This window comes from Ursus maritimus, unplaced genomic scaffold, assembly GCF_017311325.1.
Source record: "Ursus maritimus isolate PB19 unplaced genomic scaffold, ASM1731132v1 scaffold_14, whole genome shotgun sequence".
Classification (NCBI taxonomy): Eukaryota; Metazoa; Chordata; class Mammalia; order Carnivora; family Ursidae; genus Ursus; species Ursus maritimus.
Genome location: NW_024423786.1, coordinates 60,442,684 through 60,454,517, shown reverse-complemented (window position 1 = coordinate 60,454,517; position 11,834 = coordinate 60,442,684). Strand labels below are relative to the sequence as shown.

The 11,834-nt window shown below is 55.9% G+C and overlaps 2 protein-coding genes across 2 annotated transcripts in view; both read right to left on the bottom strand.

Moving 5' to 3' along the window:
- LOC121102457 (telomerase Cajal body protein 1-like) overlaps nt 1-434 on the bottom strand; it is an 839-nt gene extending 405 nt beyond the window's left edge. The window contains exon 1 of the mRNA XM_040628325.1: nt 391-434. Within this exon, the coding sequence (XP_040484259.1) occupies nt 391-434 (44 nt within the window). The remainder of the gene's footprint in view (nt 1-390) is intronic.
- Nucleotides 435-1,018: 584 nt separating this feature from the next.
- WRAP53 (WD repeat containing antisense to TP53) lies at nt 1,019-11,486 on the bottom strand. The gene is made up of 10 exons (XM_008687973.2): nt 10,735-11,486; nt 10,463-10,561; nt 10,096-10,207; nt 3,213-3,301; nt 2,899-2,989; nt 2,665-2,797; nt 1,904-2,112; nt 1,595-1,698; nt 1,370-1,504; nt 1,019-1,280 (listed from the first exon to the last, which is right to left on the bottom strand). The coding sequence occupies exons 1-10, from the start codon at nt 11,127-11,129 to the stop codon at nt 1,034-1,036; spliced, it is 1,614 nt and encodes a 537-aa protein (XP_008686195.2). The 5' UTR covers nt 11,130-11,486; the 3' UTR covers nt 1,019-1,033.
- Nucleotides 11,487-11,834: the final 348 nt, after the last annotated feature.

The window sequence follows — 11,834 nt, the reverse complement described above, 5'->3', positions numbered from 1 at the left end:
GGGTAAACTGGGGCCCTCGCTGCCTGGCGGCGGGGAGAACCGGGGCCGGGGGAGAGGAAAGGGAGTACCTATAGCCCCAAACCCACATCAGCCGGAAGGGCTGTTTCCAATTATCCTGGGGGAAGGGAGGAGAATTCGCCTTTTCGGGTCTAAGAACCCTCGCTTTCAGCACCTCTGGGCAGAGGTGACATTCCTCTCCCCGCTCCGCCGTCGCAGGCCTCCAGTCCCCTCGCTCTGATGCTGAGGTCCCACGTCAGATCCCCTGCCCGCGGGCTCTTCGGGGCCCCCTTCTCAGTGTTTGGCGAGGTTGGGGGTGGGGAGCAGCCACTGCTTGAAATAACACAGTCGCCCCCCACCCCCAAAGCAAGCAGATAAATGGAGACACAGGACCGGTGACAGCGGCCGGCTGAGCCGCTCCCGCCCTGGTCCCGCATCTAGCGGGGAATACGGAATGTGACGTCTGTGGCTCCTCGGCACCTTTACTCTCTCGTGTGTGTCCTTGACTCTGGCTACTCAGTCGCCTGCCTCCTGGGGGAGTCCAGGGGAGGAGAGGGGGGTGCTCCCGTTCCCCTTCCCCCAGAGCTGAGTAATGGTCCCTGCTGCTGGGTGGTGGGAACTAGTGTGGAGCGCGAGCTAGCGGGTGTCTTGTCTGTCACTGTCTCACGCAGTCACACCCAGCAGTCTGACACGCAGCGCCTGCCACTCCTGCTCAGCCACGCTCACCCTGACCCCTGCCGCCCCCACCTTGGGAGTGAGATTTCAAACAGGTTCCCCCCTTCAGTTTACCGAGTTGCCTAGCAACCCGCCAGTCAATGGCATGAGGCCCCACCCCCACTCACTTGACTTCACACCAAGCTCAGCAGCCCCATTGGCTCCCGCCTAGTCCCACCTCTCAACCCTGGTTTGGGGAACAATATGCCAGCCCCTACCGCTACTGGACAAGCGAGCCCACGGGTACCCCTCCCGGCCCCATCTCCATCATGTGCTTCCCGAAAAAAAGGACACAAAGACTCTAGCACCATATAAAACCTTTTTATGTAAACTCGCCCCCACCTTCCTCGGTCCCTCCCTGTCCCTTCTTGCCCTGGTGAGCATCCGCCATCCCCACGTCTGGGGCCCCCCCACACCACCAGAGCTGCAGCTGACATTCCAGGTGGACGTGGCGCATGGAAAGCAGGGGAAGGTCCACCTCGTGCTCCCCTTCGTCCTCACTCTCCGTGGGCTCGGGAAACACGCGCTGACCGGAGGCAGTCGCCAGCAACGGCAGGCTGGGGTGCAGGCTGCAGGGAGAGAGAGGCGGGCAGGGCGTGTCAGCACCTCCCCACCCTCCCCAACCTGAGCCCCAAGATCCGCGGAAGTGACGGATCACCTCACTCCGTTGGTGCAGTCCTTCTGGGGCAGAAAACTCAGCACGGGCTCGGCCTTCCCCTCCTGTCCAGCCCCGCTGGTGTCCCACACGGACACAGCCCCATTAGTGCCGCCGCTCGCCAAGAACTGGCCCGTCCTGGGGAAGAGAGCCGCTTGTTGACTTGGGGCAGGGGCCCCTCACACCCGGGGCTTTGGGACCCTGGGCAGGAAGGACCCGGTCACTCACGGATCCAGGTCGAAGTAGATGCGCTGATTGGTGGTCACCTCTCGACTCAGGGAGCACACAGGATGACCAGGCTGCCGGAGGTCCCAGCACAGAAGCTCCGCATCCTGGAGACAGAGCAGGAGGGCCTGGAGCCCGTCCCTCCCCCGCCCACCCTCTCCACCCCCAAACACCCCTGCTTCCCTCAAGGTTTACAGATGCTCCCTTCCCTTGGGTTAATTGTTTCCCACGTCCGTCCCCCAACACGACAGGGACTACATCCCCATGCTGCCTCCTGTGCACCGTCTCTGGAATCTCAGGACGTGACCCTACCTTGCGGGCTCCCGAGAAGAAGCGGTAGCCATCGGGGTGAAAGCAGAGGTGAGTGACACCTCCTTGGTGCCCTCCCAGCAGGGCAAGAGGGGAGCCATCATCACAGGCGTACAGACCCAGGGAACGGCCGTACGAGCCGCAGGCGTAGAGGGGCTGCACTGGGCTGAAGGCTATGCAGGAGATGATGCCACTCTGGCCCTGCTTTCTGGCTAGAAAGGGAAGGAACAAAGTCAGGCGGAGGGAAAGCACACCTGACATGAACAGACTAACCAGTGGTGCATCTGTGTCTCCTGTCCCATAAGCTGGCAATCAAGGCCTCCCCTGTCCCATCGGTCACAGCAGGATAAAGACCTCTGAGGCTCCCCAGACCCTTCCATCCCCGCAAAGGGCCTAAGTGCTCAAGACTTTTTTCCTTCTCAAATTCGTGTCTTCTTGGAGAGATGGAAAGCTGAAGGCTTATAGGAAAATGAAATCAACTTCACCTCCAATTTTCTAGAGAGACCAAGATTTTGGAGAGTGAAAGGGACACAGCCGACAGGGCCCGGGCTCAGGAGTGAAGCAGCTGTTCACCGTGCAGCTTGACCCTGGAAAGTTCCACCCCCTCCCTAAACCTGTTTTCTCCTCTGCCTGCTGAGTACAGCCTGCCTCGCTGGGCTGTCCCGAAGGTGATGGGCCATGCTGGCCCCCTGGCTCACACGAGGCCCCTCTGGATGAGGCAGCGCCCTCTCCTTCCTCCTCCCCTGGGAGGCACAGATGCTTACCAAATGTGGCTCGGACCTCGCAGTCACGGCCAGGCCGGGCCGTGGAAAAGACGCGCACGGTCCTGTTGAAGCCACAGAAGAGCTGGGAGCCATCCGGGGAGAAACAGAGCGAGTGGGCTGCCGTCAGCTCGTCCTAGGGGCAGGAAAGCACTGCAAACAGGCCTACCAGAGCCTCGGCGGTCCCCAAGGAGGGAGCTCGGGGCCTGGATGAGTCCTGGGCGGGGAAGTCCCTACCAGGTGGTTGTAGGCCCGAAAGGAAGCCCGGAGCTCTCCGGTGAATGCATCCCAGATGTGAATGGGGTTCTCCCGGCTGCTGCTGGCCACGCTGAGAGAGACACGGACACTGAGGTCCCGGTGCTGTCAAAGGAAGGGGAGGAAGCCAACTGACCGGCCCTCTCTGCTTGCATCCTGTAGGGTATGCCAAGCTGTCTTCCCCCAGAGACCCCTGGCCGCCCCTAGCTCCCTCTCAGTAGAGAGTCCCCTTGAAACTGAGGCAGGGGGACGGGATGGGAAGGGAAGGCAGAGGGCAGGCAAAGGCCATCACTTACTAGGAGGTGTCTGGCTCGCTTGAAGACATCAGAGAGTACCAACAATAATCATAGATGGTGTCGCCTTCCACCATGCGAAGGACGGGGGCCTGGACAGAGAGGCAAGGATGCCTGGGTCACTGGCAGGAATAGGAGGCAGAGTTGTGCCTCTAGCATTTTCATGACGGGGGGTGGGGGACTGTCTGTTGGCACCAAACCAGGCAGAAGGCAGGCGGTATTAATATGAAGAACAGAATCTTGATCTCAGTGCTCGAGGGTGAGCCAGACTTGGGCCACCAAACGCCATACAGGTTTATCCTTTGCTTTTTAAACACTTAGGAAGAAGCAAAGAATATCCCAACACAGAAACCAAGAACCAACCATTGATACCAATACTTACTGAGCACCTACTAGATGCCCTTTGATCCTTTAAAAAAATTAATATTATTATTATTTTTAATTTTATTTATTTGACAGAAAGAGACAGCCAGCGAGAGAGGGAACAGCAGGGGGAGTGGGAGAGGAAGAAGCAGGCTCACAGAGGAGGAGCCTGATGTGGGGCTCGATCCCATAACGCCGGGATCATGCCCTGAGCCGAAGGCAGACGCTTAACCGCTGTGCCACCCAGGCGCCCCCTTTAAAAAAAATTATTAAACGGCTCAAACATGCAAAGAGGGTTTTTGTTGTTGTTTGGGTTTTTTTTGGTGGGTGGCAAAACGGAGTTTATGGAGCGACGGTACAAATCTCCCGAAGAGGGAGGGGACCCGAGAGGGTTGCCCAACAAAGAAGTATTTTTAAAGACTCCTGTAACTCCTCCAACCAGCTTAAAAAATAAAATATAAAACAGCTTCTTCCCAAGGAAACCCTCCCTCAGAGGTAAACACTATCTCGAATTCATCGTTCTCATACACCTCTTTAGAAATACATTCCCACAGGGAGGGGCGCCAGGGTGGCTCAGCCAGGTGAGTGTCCCAACTCTTGATTTGAGCTCAGGTCATGATCTCAAGGTCCGGGGATCGAGCCCCGTGTCAGGCTCCAAGCTCGGCACGGAGTCTGCTTGTTTCTCTCCCTCCCCCTCTGCAAACATACGCTCGCATGCTCTCACTCAAATAGTAAGTAAAAATCTTAAAAAGAAATAGATTCATACAAAAACCCACCAGTCTACCGTTGCCTTGCATGCCTGCCCGTTTAATACCAACGGTGCCAGATGGGGCCTCCCTCTGGGACGGGGAGACGTAAGCACAGTGACGCACCGAGCTCTAACTCAGGCATCTTCGAGGCCGGACAGCAGCCCGCTCACTATCCTTCTCTGCTGACAGTCACCAGTGTTCTTCCGTATTTTGGCGGGTGTGCCTTGAACATTCTGGAGCACGTGTGCCAGGACGGCTCTGCAAGTCCTGCTACGTTACTAGGCTCTATGGCGTGCACGTCACCACCTCTGCTAGTCACACTCGGGCGGAAGTGCCCATCCCGAATCCCCCGCCCACCGGCAGCCTGTCAGGGCCTGCGGCTCGGCGTCCTCCTGCTACTGCCAGACCTTCCACTTGTTCTCAGCTGAAGGCCGCGAAAGAGAATGCTGCTGTGGGATAAACCCGCGGTGTCGTGGGGACCTGTGCTCACTGGTCGCGTGAGTACACCTCTTCGTAACTTCTGCTCCTTTTTCTACCAAGTCGTCTTTTCCTCACTGATGTGAAGGGACTCTTCCAAACATCTGGGTGACCGTCCTGTCAGTTATTTGCTGGCCCTCGGCGTGACGCCATGGCCCCATGACTTCCGTCTCCGCTCTGAACCCACTTATCAGACCACCCGGCACGCAGCTCCACGCGCTCACCCCACAGGCACCTCGAACTCGGCTGGTCTGTGACAGACCCAGCTCCCGCCCACGTTCAAAGCTACCGCTCCCCCTGGGCTCCGCATTCAAGTGTCTAAGCCTCCGACCTGAGCACTAGCCTTGACCACTACAGCTCTTCACTCCCTTCCACTCCTGATCCAGCCCGTGTACGACCGAACAGCTGCCGGCGACACGAACCTCGCCAGGCCCGCCTCCCAGGGCTCCCCGAACGTGTGCACACCCTTCCAGTCCACGCAAAGCCGCTGTCTTCCTGCCGGCGTTGCTGTGACAGCGCAAGTCTCCAGGCCTCCCCACACCCTCACACTCCAACCTGCCCGTCTGCTCTCCGCGCTGCGGCCACGTGCAGGCCCTAGAGACCTTGTTACGCTGGAATCCTGCCCAGCATCGTGCTCCTGCTTAAAACATTTAAGGAGTCCACAAAACCCTCAGTATAAGCCCCAATCTCCTTGCCAGGTGGCTACCCCTACTCACCTCCCACGGCTCACCCCTCTAGACTCACTCCTTTAAAATCTCTACATCCCACCACTTTGACTGCCAGTCCCCAGAAGGTGCCAACTGGACCACACCCTCGATCTGTAGGCTTTCACTAGCGTCCAGGTCTGGAATGTTCTCCCTTCACCTCCCTCAACAACTCCTTCTGGCTGAATCCTAATCACCCTTCTGGTCTCTTAGATGCTTCTTCCACTGGGAGGCCTTCCCTAACCCCTCAGCACAGCAAGGTGCCCCACTCCAGGTTCGACAGCCCTCGGTGCTCCTCACACCACACCACGCCCACCAGAGGAGGCAAGAATCACATCTGTCTGGCTCACCAAAATCCCCAACACCTAGTATATTATTAGCAGTCAATGACAAATGTCTTAATGAGCAAACAAAGACAGGAAACTGTTCCAGTAACATAAGGGCCCCAATAATAAGACCCAAATTAAAGCAGGGGCAGCGCAGTGGGAAGAAGCAGATGGATCTGAAAGATTAAGGGGACTCGATGGAATCTGGTAATTAACTGGATGTGGAAGTCAGGGAAAAGGAAGATTAAAGGATGAGACCCGGGTTTCTGGTTTGGATACCCGAGGTCACCAAGATGGCGGAAAGACTTGGGGTGCACAGGAGAGCCACGAGGTGTCCATGTCCTTGGTGGATGAAGGAGGCTCAGACAGCATAAGCCTCAAAGGAAAAGTTTTTACAAAGAGAGAGCGCAGTTATCTGAATATAGCCTTTGGGAACAAGGACAGCCCCGGCCCGGAACCTGAGATACGCAGGGCACAGAGGATGTGCGGTCTCCCCTGGACAGGGCTAGAGGGGGTGAAGGCCTCAGGCAAGAGCTCCAGTGTAGGGAGAGCACTCAGGGCCAAGGCTGGGGAGTTAGGAAGGGGAGTACCAGAAAGCTCTGTGAAAAGTCAGAGACGGGAGGAGAGAAATTAGGAGACTATGTTGAGAAGAAGAAACAGGTATCCGGAAATACTCAAAATTGGCCTCCCCCAATTTCCCCATTGACACTAACTGTGTCCACTTCCACATACTGAGCTTGCAGACGCAGAAAGCGAAATTCTCTAACGAGTGAAGCTGTGATGGATTGGTGCACTCAGAGTGCTAACAGCAGATCAAAAACAAAAAGCACGAGAGCTTCTGAAAACAAGTCAGCTATCTGTATCACAAGACGTGAAACAAATATTGATACTCCTGACCCGGAATATTTCTTACTCATAAAATCTCTCTTATGAAAAGAATCGCCATCAAAACACATGAAGATGATCACTGAATAATTTATGATACAAAAATCCTGGAAACCCAAATGTCTGAAACAGGAGACTAGGTACGGGAATGCCTGATCAGAGGTGCCCAACACAGCATCGGACACCAGGACACGTGACTACGGAAACCAAAGCACCATGGAAACCACTTAGAATACAACTGTTAAGAAATAAAAAGGCAGGGGCGCCTGAGTGGCTCAGTCGTTAAGCGTCTGCCTTTGGCTCAGGGCATGATCCTGGCGTTCTGGGATCGAGCCCCACATCAGGCCCCTCTGCTGGGAGCCTGCTTCTTCCTCTCCCACTCCCCCTGCTTGTCTCTCTCTCTCACTTGCTGTCTCTGTGTCAAATAAATAAATAAAATCTTAAAAAAAAAAAAAAAAAGAAATAGAAAGGCAGTCCCCCGAACCGTCTGCTATAGGATCACAACCACGTAAAAAGCTTCTGTGTTTGGAAGCTTGGAAAGAATGGACAAAAATGCAAAGGGCTGACTTTTGTAGAGTGCTGGCTAATGATGGCTTTTCCCCTTTCTAACATTCCCGCTTCTCGTAAACCAGCTGGTGCAACCCATTCCCAACCTGCCGCGTTTCCAGAGGCTCTTCTCACTAGCCCCGCTCCTGGGCTCTTGCAGGAGGGCCTGGCGCGCCGCCTGGCCCTGAGACACCACCGGTTTCTGCCACAAGACCCAGGGGCAAGTGCAGGGAGGCAGGACCGGCTCCCTGCCTCACGGCCCACAGACCCTCCTGCGGTGCTCGGTGACGTTCACGCCCACTGGCACCTAAGAGCTTGCTCCCCTCTGTGCCCAGCATCCTCTCCCCCAGGACATCAGCTCGGTTCACTCCCTTCCTTCCTTCACGTCTCTGCTCAAATGTCACCTTAACAGCGAGGTCTTCCCCGACCATCCCTTTTAAAATTGCAGTCAATTGCCCCGATCCTCTTCCTTGCTTTATTTTCCTTCACGCCACTTGTCAGGTGTATCTTTTACTTGCTTGTTTCTTTATTCCCTATTCCCCGCACTGGATTATAAACGATCACGCAAAGAGGACAGGGACTTGTGTCTGGTTCTGTTCCCGACTAACCCCCAGCACCTGTAGAATGTGCTCAACAAAAACGTGTTCCCCAAACGGATCAAGGCAAGAGCAAGCGGGGCCCTCCGACACTCTCGTCTCTCCCAGCGCTTGACTTCCGGAGCGCCCGCAGCCGCAGCCTTCCCTTGTCACCGGCCGTCGCTCCCACGGTCGAGCCCCGGGCCTTGTCCTCCCGCAAGCTCTGACTCCCGTCTCCGACCTCTGCAGCTGACCTGCTCTACTTGTACCACCACGATTACTCTGCTTCATCAAAAACGCACTTACACTCCATTTCTTTACCTGCTTTACATCCGAGTCAACCGAGTCCACACACCCTCCTGCAGACACTCAGGACACCCTCGCCTTTCTCTTCCGGCAAACCCCAGCCCGACGGTCCTCCTACTCCCTGCTTGACTCAACTAATACCAATGACTGGCGTTTACGGAATACAGAACGGGCACCGGTTCGTACACGTTACATTAATTCTTTTAATTCTCACAACTACCCCGTGAGCTGGGCGCCACGACGCTCATCGTCACTTCACAAACCGAGAAAACATAGCCCGTTCACTTGCGGGGGAGAGATGCACAATGAAGTCACCAGACCTCACTGTAACGGGTGCCAACAAGTTTCCAGTGGGCCCTGAGCACAGACCAGCAACGCTACCACGATCCTTGCTGCCTCTGATTTCCGACTCCCCGGCACCAATCATTCACATCTTCTGCGCTCTCCCCACAGACCCCTTCCCTCAGCCTATAACCTCCCTTCACGCTTCACTGAGAAGTCAAGCGAGGAGATAGGAAATCCTCCCGCCCCCAAGCCGAAGCCTCTCTTCCTACTACGAGAGAACTCTGCACCTAACAAATCCTCTGCCGTGCTCCGGATCCTGTCCCCAGCCAGCCGCTCAGGGACCCTCTCACCTCCAGCATCCATTCCTGTCTACTGGGTTATTCCTGACCCTGCAGAAGCACCCCATTAACCTTTCTTTGGCCCCATATGCCCTCTGGTCACCATTCCATTTCTCAACTCCCTTCCACAAGAAAACTTTCCAAAGAATCGTCTCTACTTCCTCTTTCCCTGCCCTACTCGGCTTCTGCCTCCATCACTCCTCTGAAAGTGTTCTTCCCCAGGTCACTAATGTCTTCTTGGATCATTCTCTAAACTTGTCTCACCCTCAACAGCATTAGACCTGACTCTTTGCCTCTACTTTTGTCACCCCTCCTGCCCTCCACTCTGTCTGCTGGAGCGCTCCAGCTACACTCGAGACTGAATCCGCTAGAAGACACCAGGTACTCCGCTTCCCAAAGTACACCCCTAGTCCCAATTTCTCCCTTAGTTCACGTCGCACAGGTTTAAACACTCCTGACTTGTCCCAGTACCTCTTCATACCTGTTTCCTTCCCACCTACCCAGCCGCAAGCACCCGGACCTTTGACTGCTTCCTTCCCTGCACCTTCACATCCAATTGCCCTCCACGTCCTACAAAATACACTTCAGGTCCACCCACCCCTCTCCATTTCTCCTGCCACCACCCCAGCCCAAGCCACCACCGTTTCCCACCCGGACCATGACAGATGCATCCTAATGAATCCCAACTTCACTCTTGGCCTCCCTTCTGTTCCCTGAACACACAAAGCTCCTGCCCCACTCTGAGGCTCTGTAACGTTATTTCCTCTTCTTGGGATTTTCTTTCTACAGCTCTTCACACGACTGATCCCATCATCCTTCACGTCTCAGCTCAAATGTCTCCTCTTCAGAGAGCCCCTCCCTGACCAGTGTATCTAAAGTGGTCTCCTCTAGGGAGTCCCCCTCATTCTGTTGCTTTCCTTCACGGCATTTATCATAACGCGTGATGAACCGCGTTATTTATCGGTTTACATGTGTGTTGTTTAGCTGCCACATGAGAAAGCAAACCAGCTCTTCATCTGCCTCCTTCAACACTGCATCCCAGTGCCAAACACAGTAACTGATATGTTGGTGGTCATTCAATAAACATCTGTAAGTCAACTGAATACTGCCCTGAAAAACCCACCACTCTATTACAGAAAACACATAGTCACAACTGAAGAAGGACAGACACCTCTTTAAACTTCACATCCTGCCTACAAAGTGCCACCTATGTACATTCATGAAGAAACATTGTGTGTGAACAGGAAACATGTGGATTCAACTTTCTCCATCTATGCAAAGGGCTGAAATGTGTGGCATAGGTGAGGGGACACAGGTAGCCCCTACCCTTACCATCTCTGCATATTCCAGCTGTTCCCCCTCACTGTACAGCTCCGGGGGTAGGTTATAGATCCTCAGGATGTTATCGGCACTATTAGTCAAGATGCAGGAACCATCAGGAGCCCTATAAGAATAGGAAAGAGTTAGAAAGCTGGACAGGGCTCTCTTTTCCAAGTGCACGGTGAAGACTGAGCCTGTGCCTGGGGTAGGTAAGCCCCCACCCGCCCAAAGCCTTGAGGAAAGCACAAGACACATAATCCTAGATGAAATTTAAGCTCTGTCCAAGAGGAACTCTTACTCCTTCTCCCAGGTTACTGGGGTTGTTTTATGGTGCAAATCCTGAGCATGGTTATCTCCCCGCCCCATTATCCTTACTTACCACTTACAGCCTTTCAAGAAGTTTTCGGGTTGGGTGCTGAACTCTGACCAGGAACCACTGAGAAACCGAGGTAGCTGCGAGAAGCTGTAGTTCCAAGTGCTGGAAGGAAGATGAGGGGACAGCAAACCTAGGTCAGCAAAGCAAGGAGGAAGGAGGCCTGAGGGGGGCCCGGAAGCGGGGCTGAGGACGGGCGGATACGCGTGTAGTACACTTCCACGCACCTCCAACTCCCGATCTCCTCGGGCCCCCGCGGCCCTGCCATCACCACTTACGTGTATCCCTCGTCCTCCGGGGCGGGGTCCTCAGACACACCTTCTACGGCCTCTCCGGGCCCCGACTCTGGCCCGTTCGGTTCTTCTGCAGGAAGGCTCACGTTTTCACAAAGTTCTGGCTCCTCAATTCGAGGGCTCAACTCGCTAGGAGTAGCGAGGCCCGCTTCCGGGGCGGTGGAGGCAGAAGCTGACCCGCCCTCCCCCGGCTCCTGGGAACCAGCCGTGGGATCCGGGGACGAGCGGGGCGGGTCGTCCCCAGCAGCTGGTGGTGGCAACAGTTCGGGGTCCGTATTTTCATCCGTCGGGGAAGCCTGAGGAGAGAGGCGGGCGGGGGCGGGGGCCAGGTCCGCAGCAAGGCGGTCCGGGGCTAACCCGGGCGTCTCCGGCGCGCTCATGCTGCCGAGGAAGCGCGGGCACCGGCCTCGGCCGCAACCCTCGTCCCGTGGGCTACCAGCCGCCTTGCCCGTGCAGCGGCCAACGCGGCCCCAAAGTTCACTCGGCTCCCGGAAGCGGACCTGGAGAACCCGCCAGGGCCTTCCTCCTTCTTCCGGGAGGGGGCGGAAGACCCCCGGGAGGCGAGCCGGACAGGTGGACACGCCGATGTTGCGAGCACGGCGTCCCTCAGCCCGGTCGGTCGCCAAGAGCCGTTAGCTCTCGCGGGATTTGGCCCCACCTTTCCATTGGACCTCCGCATCCCGGATCGGATTTCGCGGGCGACCCACGGGAGGGGCGGGGCAGGCACGTAACAGGTCACGCAGGTTTACCGTTCCCATCAAGCCGTGGGGCTCCTGGTGGCTGCTGGGTGTTGTAGTCCGAGAGCTTCTGCCGCGGCGAGAAGTGCCTGAGCTCCCCCTGCCGTCTCCCTCCGGCACTCGTAAAGCTCCTACTCCCCCCTCACCTGCAGAGGGCGCTAGCGCTATGTTTGATTTTTACAGGTTTTGACCCTCTTTTGCTTCTCAATCCGCCAAATTCCTCAGACTTCCGTCTCTTTTCATTCATTCATTCAGTGTTTATTATTGAGCTCTTCCTTGCTACCCCGTATTGTACTAGGCACTGAGAAATACAACAATGAATCAGATAATAGACAAGGTCTCTGCCCC

Coding starts and splice junctions, on each gene's coding strand:
- WRAP53 (XM_008687973.2), bottom strand. CDS start 11,129: ATGAGCGCGCCGGAGACGCCCGGGTTAGCCCCGGACCGCCTTGCTGCG. Junction 10,562..10,734: donor CCGGAGGACGAGGGATACAC/GTAAGTGGTGAT, acceptor TCTTCCTTCCAG/CACTTGGAACTACAGCTTCT. Junction 1,281..1,369: donor GACTGCACCAACGGAGTGAG/GTGATCCGTCAC, acceptor CTCTCCCTGCAG/CCTGCACCCCAGCCTGCCGT.